The sequence below is a fragment of the Ipomoea triloba genome, chromosome 4, assembly GCF_003576645.1.
Source record: "Ipomoea triloba cultivar NCNSP0323 chromosome 4, ASM357664v1".
NCBI lineage: Eukaryota > Viridiplantae > Streptophyta > Magnoliopsida > Solanales > Convolvulaceae > Ipomoea > Ipomoea triloba.
This window is the reverse complement of record NC_044919.1, coordinates 24,285,925-24,300,230: the sequence shown is the minus strand read 5'-3', so window position 1 is coordinate 24,300,230 and position 14,306 is coordinate 24,285,925. Positions and strand designations below refer to the sequence as shown.

At 36.4% G+C, this 14,306-nt stretch overlaps 1 protein-coding gene across 1 annotated transcript; it reads right to left on the bottom strand.

Moving 5' to 3' along the window:
- Positions 1–3,993: 3,993 nt before the first annotated feature.
- On the bottom strand, positions 3,994–4,709 carry LOC116017851 (GEM-like protein 4). The gene has a single exon (XM_031258493.1). It carries the CDS (start codon positions 4,627–4,629, stop codon positions 4,045–4,047), a length of 585 nt encoding a protein of 194 aa, XP_031114353.1. The 5' UTR covers positions 4,630–4,709; the 3' UTR covers positions 3,994–4,044.
- Positions 4,710–14,306: the final 9,597 nt, after the last annotated feature.

Genomic DNA, 14,306 nt, shown 5'->3' with positions numbered 1-14,306 from the left:
ATGGAGGTGACTTTATGAGACACTTTGGTATTTCTAAAACTTATGATACATTACATGAACACCTCTATTGGCCTAGATGAATAAGGATGTTGAGAATTTTGTGAATAATTGTACTACTTATCATCATGCTAAGTGTAAATCCCTTCCCCAAGACCTTTACACGCCATTCTCTGTTCCTAGTGGCCCGTGGCTTGTTATTTCTATGGATTTTGTTCTAAAGTTACCTATGAGTTTTAAGAGAAAAGATTCCATTTTTGTTGTAGTTGATCGCCTTAGTAAGATGGCCAAATTTATTATTGTTTGCACTAAAACTGATGATTGAACTCATATTGCTAACCATTTCTTTATTATTGAGATTGTTCAAATGCATGGCATCCCTAGCTAACACTATTGCTTCTGACAGAGATACTAAGTTTCTTAGCCACTTTTGACGTGTTCTATGGGCTAAAATTGGACTAAGTTTCTATTTTTTACTACTTAATTGTCAACCTCAAACGAATGGACAAACAAAAGTACATATATATATAGTTAATAGAACCTTATCTCAATTACTTAGAAGTGTGATCTCTCATCTAAAAATCAGAAATCATGAGAAGAATGTTTACCTCATGTTGAGTTTGCTTATAATCGTGCAATATATTCAACCACTACCGTGTCTCTTTTTGAAGATGTGTATGTTTCAATACGTTATCTCTTATAAACTTATTTGCTTTGCCTTACAATCCGCATGATAGCTTAGATGGATCGGAGATGAACGTGCCAAGAAGATTAAGGAGATGCACGTTAATTAAACTCAAAGAGAAAATAGAGCGAATGAACGAATAGATAATTGGTTGAGTGAACAATACAAGGAAGAAGATCATATTTGAGCCGGGAGATTGGGTGTGGATTCACTCGCATAAAGACTGTTTTCCCCATGAGCGAAAGTCTAAGCTAAACTAGCGTGGAGATGGCTTTTTCAAGTGATATCATGGATCGAAGACAATGCTTATAAGGTTGATCTAATTAAAGGAGAATACAATGTCTCTTCTACTTTCAATGTTTAATTTCATGTTTGTCCCTGTATGATTTATAGATTCGAGGTAGAATCATTTTCAAAAAGGGGAGGATGATGCAGACTAGCATACTGAAGATCCATTAAGAGTATCAATTGGACCAATCACAAGGTCCAAGTCTAAACAATTAAGACGTACAACTCTTCATTGGTACAGTTATGTTTAAAGATGGTGGAAATCCAAGTCAAGCCTAATAGAGAAAGATGAAGAAGAAATCAAGGCTTTTTATAATTCTTTAAGTGTTGATTTGGAGATTAAATTATGCCCAAATCCACCCTATTATTTTTGGCCATTGTTAGTTAAAATGTTTTGCATGAGAGAAAAAACACTATTTTGTATTTAAAAGGATTCCTTAAATCCCTTTGTAAATAAAATTATTTTTACTTACTTTTTAGATTAGGTTTAGGACACTGTTTCCCATTATATTTATAACTAAAATGCCACGCTCCTCTACCTATAAATATGGCACGACCATAGCAGCTTTAGATGACTTTTCTTTCAATGAAGCTCTCTAGTCTTTCTTTATACTTGTGTAAGAAACCTTATTGCTAACTGTGGACTCAATTAGTGGCTAGCTCGCAGACTTGAATCATTCTTTCTCTCTTAGCTTCAACCTTAGATCGATTTAGGTTTGTAGACTCGTTCTTGGGTCAAAGGAAACTAGACCCAACTCTAGTTGATTGAAGATATCATCTCAAGGTACTTGAAGCTACAACGGGATTCTTCCCAAGTCTTTGAGGATTCGGGATCAGACTAAGGGTTACACATTGATAGCTATTTAGAATAATACTCTATTTTATTTGAATCTAGAACTAGGTTCATTCATATCACTGTCCCAGCTTATCAACATCTACCCTAACCCCTATAACCATAAACTCTAAGCACTACATGAAAAACCCTACACCATACACCCTACTTAAACCCTAAAACTCTCAGAACACTAAACCCTAACCACTAACCCCTAAACCCTTACCCTAACACCAATCACCCTAAACAGTAACTCTTAACCAATAAAGCATAAACTCGAAACTCTAAACCATTAACCGTAAACCCTCCTTTATAAACACACAGACCTACACCCCCACAAAGCACAAAGTCCTACATTCAAGAACAACTCTCCCGAGACCCACCAGAATGCACAACCACCAACAAAGTAATGCACCACTAGTTTCATAGAAATGCATACCTTTACTACCAGGAATGCATAACTTTTACTCTAGGAGTGCACAAAGGTATGCAAAATTTTATAAGGCACACTTTAAAACCCTAACCTCTAAACCACTAAATCCTAAACCCCAAAAAATTGACCACCAACAAACTATAATGCACAATACTGCCCCATATTATGCAAAACATTTTGGTGAAAATACTTTTTATTCGATAAAAGAGTGACAATATAGATTTAAATAAATGTAATTTTTTTTTATTATTATATGTATTTTGTGTTATGTAAAAAAATTCTAATGTAACGATCAAGATGAGTGTCAATCGCATGCACTCATATAATTATGTATTCCGTACATTATTGCATAGAGTATAATTAAAAATCTTTACCAATAATAATTTTAAAAACATTATAAATTCTTTCTACAACTTCCCCCCCCCCCCACCCCCGAACTCCATTTTTCTGCCACCATCCATGGTGTTGAGCAATTGATTTACACAAGCTACAAAAATCCTTTTTATTTCTTGTTTGCCGGATTTAATTGTTGAATGCTTAACTTTAAAATAGAAAATTTGTTTTATCCTAGGAAACCAAGGCTACAATACTCCTAACACATTGGGGATATAGCAAATGAGGTTTTAAGAAAAGTGTGAGTGTCACACAACTCGAGTTTGAAACACGTAACTTTTGATTTTTTAGTACATGTTTGATATTTCAGAATTATTTATAAATATTCCAACATAGCCAAGTTTAACAAAATAAAATTCTCCATTTGCTACTATCTATAACTTTTGGTGTAATGGTAACGCTTGATTCTGCCAATTAGTATCAAAGCGAACTTCTTGCCATTGAAACATGACATAACAGTTCGCTATCTGACATAAGCGCTTCATCTTGACAAAAGTTTTTCTTGTTGTACTATATGCATATTTAGCTAAGTTTCTTTTTTTTTTCCTTTGAACCGAATAATAAAATTAAAACCCTCCATTATCGTACTATGGGATCCTGCTCTCGCTTGAACCCTCCTCTCCCATATTTAATTTTTCGCGCCCAGTTTGCTGTGCATTCGTTTTTAGTTTGTTGTGCATTCGGTCTCAGTTTGTTATGCATTCGGTCTCAGTTTGTTGTGCATTCATAGTGTGAATGTTGTGCATCTCGCCCACTTTGTTATGCAGTTACATTCATAACCGTTAGATCAGTTCAAGTGGATGATTCGGATTAGTCCACAGGGTTCTCACCTGTTCCGGAGCCTATTTATATATATAGGTTCCGGATCAGGTGAGGACTCTGCAGAATCAAATGAGAACAAGGTCCTCCCGTAAAAAGTAAAAATTGATCTCAATCATCCTAGGTTCATTATTAGTTGAGGGTTCTAGTAAAGAAAATAGAGTCCATTGTATAATTATTGTAAACTTTCCAAGTTTGTAATTTTATTTTATTTAAAAAAAAAAAAAAAAAAAAAAAAAAAAAAAAAACCTCACTCATTTCCCCTATTTTCTAGCAACTGATCAAATCTGATGAAAAGTGAAATTTTCATTTAATTTATTCATTTTACATGAGTAGATGCATGCATGCAGGCCATGAGAACAGCCAAAATGATCTCCTTATGCCACATCACCGGCCAAACAAATCGGAAAACTAAACCAGGTCAAACTGGCTCAAAGGGATCATATTGTTAATGTCACAGCTGTACACGATTAGACACTTTAGTTTAATATGGATACTTGGAAATTTTCAACTTCTTAAAAAATCAGTAAATCTTATATACTGTAGTTCACATTTTACAATTATATTTTTATGCTTGATTCTAAACAATATATACCTCTAAAGATACTGAGCTTGAGAAATTACATTCTGGAGATATTTCAAGGTTCTTTGATGATGTTGGAACCACATAAACCAGAACTCAAAATGATCTTCTGTGACTACTTGTATGTACTTCTCTGATGGATTCTTCAAATTCTCACTTTCATTTGCTCTCTTAATGTTTGCAATTGGGATTGATACCTTATAATGCATTCTCATGGACTTTCCAGTTGAAGAAAGGATTTTGATTGATCTATCACTAAGAAAGGCAAGTTTATGAGTAGAAACAAAAAGTAGGCCATGCATTGGACCAGATGTTGTTGATAAATAACATTGAGATGCCTTCAACAACTTTTCCCCTTCTTTAACACTGAAATTTTTCTTGAACACCTTTTGGACGCCACCTGCTTGGAGAAGTTTTGCCCCAAGGATCAGCTTTCCCTTCACAGTGTCTGTTATGTTGGGTCTTAATCTCACTGCACCATTTCTTACTTTTGAAGGGGGATTCAGATGGAATTGGGTGGGTGCAGAATCAGGAAGTGCCCATTTTGTTGAGCTCTGATTTAGCAAAACTGCCCAGTTGTTTATGGGATTTTGCTTCATCTCTAACTTACTTTTGTATTCGATCCCAAGGATAACAAGAAATTAAATTATCTTTGCTAAAGGGTGATGAGTAGAATGGAATGAACTGTTTTCTGGTATACAACTAATTCTTCCTTGAGCAATATGTATATATAGGTCAAATGGGCGGTTGGTCGATCTTAAGTTTCAGTTGGATGAGTCAGAGTTTGATCATCATGACCCACAAAGGTTACGAGATGAGATGTACAAATTCCTTTTCAGAAAGAGATAGCGTATCTGCTTTTCTTTTAAAAATTAATTATTTAGCATTTTGAATTGGTAGTAGGATTGATGATATGATGACTCATCTTTGATTCAAGTAATGGGCAATCTAGCTAGGGAAACTTCCCACATGCTACTCACAAGAACCTGGCATTTGAATGCCCATATGCAATTCACTGCATCATCATCATCACTACAATGTAACATTATTACTTTTCTCATATTTGACTATTTGAGGATGTGTAAAGGCACAAATTTGACCACCCTTCCAAATCACATCAACCTTAGCTTGTCTACAAAAAGATTTGAGGTCGTTAGCCGACTCAGTTGTCTGATTTGGACCTTTAATTTTGTGGATTAAACAGAATTGTATGATAAGATCCAGCACTTCTTAATCTCCTCAAGCTTTCGGAGCTCATTTTGACATTTGACTTACACCTCTGCATATGAGAATGCCTTCATGTTGCAAATTCAAATTGTATATATGGTTAGGAATAATTGTTATATTTTTTTTTTGCAACCACCAATGTTGAAATTACCGGCAAATTATACTGTGCACCACGGTGCACATAGCAATGTGCACCACGTACCTAAACGACGTCGTTTTGAGCATTGTAAACTAATCGTCCGTTTTTTTTTTGGAAATCATGTTTCCCGTTTCAGCCGGTCTTTGTATTTATGTTAATATTCTGTGTATTCCAAGCAATCATTCTGTGTATTATAGGCAACCGTTCTGTGTATTATAGACAACCGATATGTGTATTCATGTTAGTAACACATGTTGTGATTTCGTGTTAGTAACACATGTTGTGATGTGTTTGTGCATTCGAATGTTTAGGATGATGAGTTCTGTGTATTTTTGTGTAAATATTATGTGTATTCATGTTATTAACACAAGTTGTGATGTGTTTGTGCATTCGAATGTTAGGAGGATGAGTTATGTGTATTATGGGCATCAATATTCTGTGTATTATGGTCAAACATTCTGTATGTTCTAGGCAAACGTTCTGTGTATTCTATATAATGATTATGTGTATTATAGATAATGAATTCCCTGGAGTCATTCGCGTCCACTAACATATGTGTATTTTGTGTTAATATTCTGTGTATTCTGGGCAAACATTCTGTGTATTCTAGGCAAACGTTCTGTGTATTGTAGATAATGATTATGTGTATTACAGATAATGAATTCCCTAACTCATTCGCGTCCGCATCTACTAACACCGAAACGACGTCGTTTTACATACATGGTGCACATTGCTATGTGCACCGTGGTGCAGGGTATAACGATTGGAAATTACCCTATTGTTCTCAAGTAAGAGTTAGTCTTCCAGCAGACCTTAGTCGTAGGTTGGTACACCGGTAAATGTATAAGGCAACCAAAGGATTGTTGACTGCACGGGCTCACTATCGGCAAACCTTATCCGTAAGACCCCTCAATCATTTTAGTTAGGTCAATGGTAGACCCCAAGATTCATGTGTATAAGTCGTTCCATAGATGTTATATCATCCGTGATTTGACCATAACTAACTCTCACAAGTATTGAGTCAAACACCGCAGACCTTTGGTAGGCACTATTAGGACTCTAGTAGCTAGTCTACTTATACTATACTTTTACTTCCTCTAGCTTAACATATCTTTGTATATATTTCATACTATATATTTGTACATATTATTGTGTGAATAATATTCTATTCAACTGTGTCTTCATCTGGTATCAGTCAATAGGTGATTCATGACCTCTGTGATCATTCCCAATTTGTTTAGCCATACCGTGAGTGATGTCGTGTCTGCTCCTCCGGGGGCTCCTCCTAACACATTGCAATCAACTCATCACTTCGTCTCCATCAAGGTTATCTCCAAGAATTAGTTGTTCTAGAGAACTCAGCTGCATTCATCCCGTTTCTCCATGGCCAGAACTTAGTCGGGTATGTATGTAGATGGCTCAACTGTTTGCCCATTGGCAGTTTCTCTCCTATGTTAGTGATGTTACACCTGCTCTAATCTATTGTTTGTTTCCTGGGTTCAACAGGATTAGTCTATCCTATCTATGATCATATCCTTTCTCTTAGAAGAGACGCTTCCTTTAGCGGTTGGTCATGCTACGTCGCGATCTTTGTGGGTGGCGATTGAAAATTCCCTTAGATCGTCTACACGTGCGTGCTCCTTGAGTTTGTTGAGTCAGCTGCAAGGGCTTCTTCAAGGTGATTTGTCTATAGCAGAATATTTGGGCAAGGCAAAATTCTTCGTTGAAGAGCTTTCCCTCGCCAGAAGATCTATCGCAACAGATGAACAGAACTTGTACGCTTTTCGTGGTCTCCGGGTAAAATATAAAGGTATGGTTTTGGCGTTGGCGACGAAAGGCACTCTAGTTGATGAGTAAAATGGTGATAGTAAAAAAAGAGGGTGTAATTGTCGTTCCGCTGAGGATTGAGACTATGACACGTACTTGTATGATATGTAGAATTCTAGGCACTAAAGTTTTGGAATTCACTAGAACCCAAGCAAACTAAGATTAAGGAATGAAAATAAAATAATGCAAAACAAATAAGGGATAAACTATATGATAAAAGAATGGGTCAGATTAGGGGTATTGCAATATTGATGCTCTAACAATCTCAAAATTAGGGAAAAACAATTAACCAAGAGATTTATTGGCAATGCACTCAAGAATTCAGTTCAGCTACTTTCGTAATCAATAAACTAGAATTAGGCTAGGATTGCCCCACTTTCGTGATACATCAACCTTAACCTTAAAACACAAAAGCATTATAAGCTCCCAAGTTACCCCTATTCTCATAGTAGGAAAAATTGGGTTGAAATTGGTTAGACTGAGTCTTTCACCCAACTTTCATTGTCATGAAATCCTCTCCAAAGCAAATCAATAAAAGCTGCGCATCAATTATCCATAAGAGGAATTTATAATCCAATTCAAACATAAAAACCCTAGATTAATTAATTATCCCCTTTATGCAATAATCATAAACCTAGCATAAAAAATAGCAATAAAACCCTAATCTGAACTCAAAAGCTAACTACTCACGCATCATAAAAGTAAATAGAGCAAAACTATAATAAATAACCATAAACATTGCAAGAAATATAAAGGGAAGAGAAAACTTTACTGATAATGAAGAACAAATCTAACTTCAATCCGTGATTCCAAGCTTGAAATTAAATAATCTAATGTAAAACTAATCTAAACTATACTATGGAAATATAAAGAGAAGAGGAAAAATAAACTAAAACTAACTAGGGTTTGAAACTCCTTAAATTGTAGAGAATATGTAGAATATATAGGAGATAGATGGGCCTTGGGCCCATGAGGCAGCTTCCAATTCTTTTCCAATTCTTATTCTTGTTTCATTTCCTTCCTTAGGTAATTTCCTTTTCTTCCAAAACTTGTCCAAAATCTTCCAAAATTCTACCTCTGCTGCTCCTTGTGGATAATTCAACCCCTGAGACAATATAACACGCAAACAATTCTCAATTTCACTAGGGTAAAGAAAATAAGCATCAAAACAACTAAAATAAGGAGTGAATTATTGTACAAAATAGTAGATATCACTAGTTTCTCTTGATCAGCTCTCTGATTACCTCATGGCACAACACTTTATTTAATTTGTGCAGAGGATTTTTCTTCTGAGTCCGTGCCGGCAGCCATGTTTGTCCGTAGTGGTGCTGGGCCAGAGTCTTCTACTCATGGTGGCAGATTTGTAGTCGTTTCGGTCATACGGGGATAAATTGCTTTCGTCACTATGAGGATACCCCTGCTCCGCGAGCTCATGTTGCGTATTCATATGAGATGGCTGCAACTCTGTTTTTGGATTCATGGTTCCCAGATACTGCTGCAACACATCTTGCGACCCCAAACTTAGCGGCTTTGTCAGGTTCCGATGGGTATAGTGGTTCTGACATACTTGGATTTGAGAGTATAGTTCAGGTTTGAGAATTTCTAGCGTTGGCTATACTTCAATTTCTTTTGGTTCTCATTTATTTTCCTTACATAATGTGCTTCATGTTCCTAAACTTACAAATACCTTATTGTCTATTCATCGATTTACACTGATAATGATGCATTTTTTGAGCGTCATCCGTTTTACTTTCTTGTGAAGGATCGTGTCACCAAGGAAACTCTGCTTAAATGGGCCACATCTAGTGGTCTCTACTCTCTTTCTAGGTTGAGTTCAGTAGCTCTCATATCCTCTAAAGCTTCCTCATAAACTTGGCATTGTTGTCTCGGTCACCCGCATTCTTGTGTGTTACTTCGTGTTTTAAAGTCTTGCTTTGTTGCTCGGCTCAGATCAGTGCACTTCACCAATGTGTGTTCTGCATGACAACTAGGCAAGTCTGCTCGTTTTTCTCTTTCTAGAGTTGATAGGTCTAGTGCTAATGTACTTGGTTTAGTTTATACGGACATTTGGGGTCCTTTTCCTGTTATTTTTCTGACGGTCATCGCTATTTTCTTATTTTCATTGGCGATTATTCTCGTTATGTTTGGCTTTATCCTATGAAATTAAAGTCTGACATTTATGATAATTTTACTAAATTTCATACTTTAGTTGAGCGTCAATTTCATGTTCGATTAAGTCCATTAAAATCGATTTGGGTGGTAAATATCGTAAGTTGGGTCGTCACTTTGCTCAGCTTGGTATTCGTCATCGTCAATCGTTTGCTTATATGCATGAGTAGAATAGTAGAGTAAAACGTCGTCATTTTCACATTGTTGAGACGAGTCTTGCTCTTCTTGCTCTTCTTGCTCATGCTATTGTTCCATCTCGTTTCTGGCACTTTGCATTTGGAACTTCGATTTATTCGATTAATCGTCTCCCTACGTTTGCACTGTTAAATGCCAGTTTGTATTCTGTTGTTCTTGCTAAAAGCCCATACTATAGTTTTCTTCGGGTTTTTGGTAGTCTTTGTTATCCACCTCCCCCACTGTATAATCGGCACAAGTTTGACTTTCGTTCCTCACCATGTGTGTTTCTGGGTTATCCTGCTTCCTACCGGGGTATCGTTGTATAGACCTACGTACTCAGAAATTCTTTATGTGTAAACATGCTCGCTTTGATGAAGGTATTTTTCCTTTCAGTTTACAGACACAGGTTTCCGTTCCACCTAAATTGGCTCCAGGGTGTGTGCTTAATTCCTGAGGTGCTACTCGATCTAGTCTCTGTTGGTGTGGTGCTGACTTTTCACCTCAATTTTGGAGTGATGTGCTTGTGGTTTCTTCTAGTGTTATTGGTTCATTGTCTATATATAGGTTATAATGCGGCTATTTCTGATTCGCCGCTTGTGAGCTCCAATGCTATTGTGTCAACTGTCCCACGGTGTACTCACTCTATGATTTTGTGCCATACGACCAGAGGTGACCCAGCAAGTGGTGCTACTCTTGTTTCTATGGCTAGAACTAAACCTACGTGCTATTCCCAGGCCGTGAAATTCCCAGAGTGGCGAGATGCGATGGCACTAGAATTTAATGCCTTACTACAGAACAAAACGTTGAAGTTGGTTCCGTTTCACCCCTCTATGAATGTGATTGGTTGTAAGTGAGTTTTTCAGATTAAGCGAAATTCATATGGATCTATTGAACGTCACAAGGCTCGTTTAGTGGACAAGGGTTTTAAACAATTAGCTAGTGAAGACTATTTTGAAACATTATTTAGTCGGGTGGTGAAGCCTACCACGGTTCGATTGTTACTAGCACTTGCTGTTTCTGGTGGCTGGTCTATGCTACAGTTAGATGTAGATAATACTTTCCTTAATGGGGCTTTGTCTGAGACGGTTTACATGAAACAACCTTCGAGTTATGTTCATTCTACTTTTCCCACACATGTTTGCAAGCTTGAGCATTCTCTTTATGGATTGAAACAAGTTCATTGTGCTTGGTTTCGTCGCCTACATGATTTTTTGATATCCATTGGCTTTTGAATTTTAAAGACCGATGTTTCTCTGTTCATTTATTCATCTGAGGGGCAGACATATCTCCTTGTTTATGTTTACGGTTTTTTTTTTTATCATGGAGCATGATAAAATTATGGTTTCCTCTCTCTTAGATAAGTTTTCCACAGCATTTAAGGTTCGAGAATTGGGGTCGCCACATTTCATTCTCTACATAGAGACGCTTCCTGTTGCTGGTAGTTTGGTTCTCTCTCAAACTCGCTATATGACGGATATTCTTAACCATGCTGGCATGAAGAATTGCAAGTCTGTAGGGACTCTGATTTCTTTCCCACAGAAGCCGGTGGATCATTCCTCTACTCCCTTTGTCGATCCAAAGTTGTACCGTAGCCTAGCTGGTGCGCTTCAATATCTTATAGTGACGCCTCTTGATATTTTTTTTGCGATGAACATGTTGTGCCAGTCTATGCATTCTCCTACTGATGTGAATTGGTTAGCTTTGAAATGAGTGCTCAGGTATGTAACGGGTACTCTACGTAAGCTGTGAACTGGTTGTGCCAGGCTATGCAATCAATGCACCTTAAGCACACAAACCACGCACCTTAAGCACACAAACTACGCACCTTAAGAAGGCAAACTACACAACTTAAGAAGTAAAACAACACACCTAAAGCTTTAGATCGACGCACCTTTAGTTTCAACAAAAAACGCACCTTAAGTTCTCAACTTAAGAAATGACGCACCTTAAGCACAGAAACCACGCACGTTAAGAAGGAAAGCCGCGCACCTAAAGTTTGACCTAAACGCAAAAAACCCAAAATGCATGCCACTGCATGTTTTTTTAATATGTGTTAAATCTGGACGGATTGATTTTAGCGAGATCAATGACTATCATTCTACCACATCGTTCACCTGGACACATTCACTGCATTTGATCTCTATTATATATACAATATGTGTATATTGATCTCTCACAACAGACGTAGAAAACTAGGGTTTCTTTTAACTCAATATTAGTGATTCCTTCATCATCTCCAATACACAATAGTGTAGATCTTCGTCTCCAATACGCAATAGCACAGGTCTTCGCCTCCAATACCATCATTAGTACGCCTCCATTTGTATCTTTGCGTCGTCCTCTTAGAAGTTGTATCTCTTTCAATTATCTTTCCAATTCCATTTGAATAACTTGATTTGAACATTCATACGTTGAGATGTGATTAAAGTACCAAGACGTTTTTCAAAAAAAAAAAAGTACCAAGACGTTATTGGACAGAGATAAACAAAGCATAATTTGTTACACTGACAATGCACTCACGGGCGTGAGCATTAGCGTGAGTCTTCATCTATCTTCACTCCAAAATGCACGTTTCTTCATTTTCTTTGCTCCTTTGAGTCTTGGTTCATGCCATGATACTTCCAAGTTCCAACTCCTTTTTCACCTTCTTGTTCTTTCACTACTCATGGAACACACAGCACCTTTTGTGTCAAAATGACTTTAAACACATCCATTTGAGCTCCAATATACATGATTTTGCAATCAATGCTTCCTAATAAGCACATAATTAACTACCAATTAACATAAAATCATATGAATTTTATGTCAAATATGTACATAAAAGTAGTAAGAATTGGTCGTCATATATCGTTATTAAGGAGTGGACTAATAGAGTGGTCAAATAGGATGTTCGCTAAACACAAAACATGCCAAGTAATTAAAAGCTAGCTGTTCTCACAAATTGATTTAGGATACTATCACAAAAACATGATATTATTACAACGTTTTTTTTTTTACTTTTTACTACGCTTTTTAAGCATAGTATATACTACCATAGTAATATAAAAATGACACAGTTTTTAAGCATAACTAGTATTTTCACCCGTGCGGTGCACGTAATGGATTTGCTATGAATATTTGGATCAATATATAATTATATAAATTATGACATATATATTGTCAGCAGTTCTTGGAAAGGATGATCATTCAGGTTCTGTAAGGGGAATTGATTCATACTCTACCATACAAGGAGTTTTTGGTAGAGCAGATCGGAAACAAAGCACATCGAGTGGGATTTTCACAGCAGATGCTGTCAAACACATGATGGATAAATGCAGGGAAGATACAATTATGGAAATGGAAGAAAAGATGAAACCCAAGATGGAAAAATGCAGGCAAGACACAATAATGGAAATGGAAGCAAAGATGAAACCCAAGATAGATAGCATGGACCAACAACTCAAGTTTCTGATGAAGAACATATCGGGGACACATCTAGTTTCACAAGGGGTCTCAGTTGGAACTCCTCAAAGTGTCTACACCCCTTATGATCCACCACTTTGTGATATACCGCTTACTCGTAGCAACTGTCATTCAGTTGACACATATCCAGTTACAACAATTAAGGTAATATCAAAAGTTATTTCATATATCAAAATATCATTTGTTGTTAGCTTAAGATTAACACACGTTTTTTAATAATAGAGTCCAAAAAGGTGTTCACTAGCAGTATGTCACGATGTTGGTGTCACACCAACTGTTGTTGCAAAGGGTATGGTTCACCCAAGTACAGACGGGGTTATGGTGCCTAATCAACCATTGCACCTTAATTGTGTTAAAGTTTGGGTAGATGAAGTGGTTGATGGGGTAGAACAATTTAATCTCCCCATGCCAACTCTGGAGTATGCCACTATAGCACATATCGTTGGTAATTTTGTACAATGGCCTGTGCATTTAGTCTTTTTGGATGAGGTATACATTCTTATATTTAGTTATTAAGTTAGTTTTCATTGTTTATATTTAAAATGGTAGTAAAATTACACTTTTATATTTGTAGAATTTACCAACAGATAATAAGAAAACAAAAGATCAAAGTGGTGATTTATCTGCTACTGGTACACGAGCTCCTATTGTGAATGATGATGCCTTACAGCAGTTGGGGGACAATTGCAAGTATTTAGTGAGTTTGTTGACAGGTATTTCACTTGATAAAGACTACATTGATGCGGAGATAGATGAGTCAATCTTCCATCATAAAAACATGAAATATATTTTTGTGATGATGGATGATATAAAGGATTTGCTCACGATGAGTTGGCTTGACGTCTCAATCATCCAAGTGTATATTTTGTAAGTTTCTTTATTTTGTATATAAAGGATTTGCTCACAATGATATATATATATATATATATATATATATATATATATATACATATGTACATATATACATATGTACATATATACATATGTACATATATACATATGTACATATATATATATATAGGGTAGAGTTCAGGTGTGGCCTGGTCATTAGGTGTGGCCGTGTGGCCTATTTTCAGCCATTAGATCATATCAACTCATCAAATCAACGCGCAATATATNTCAAAATGACTTTAAACACATCCATTTGAGCTCCAATATACATGATTTTGCAATCAATGCTTCCTAATAAGCACATAATTAACTACCAATTAACATAAAATCATATGAATTTTATGTCAAATATGTACATAAAAGTAGTAAGAATTGGTCGTCATA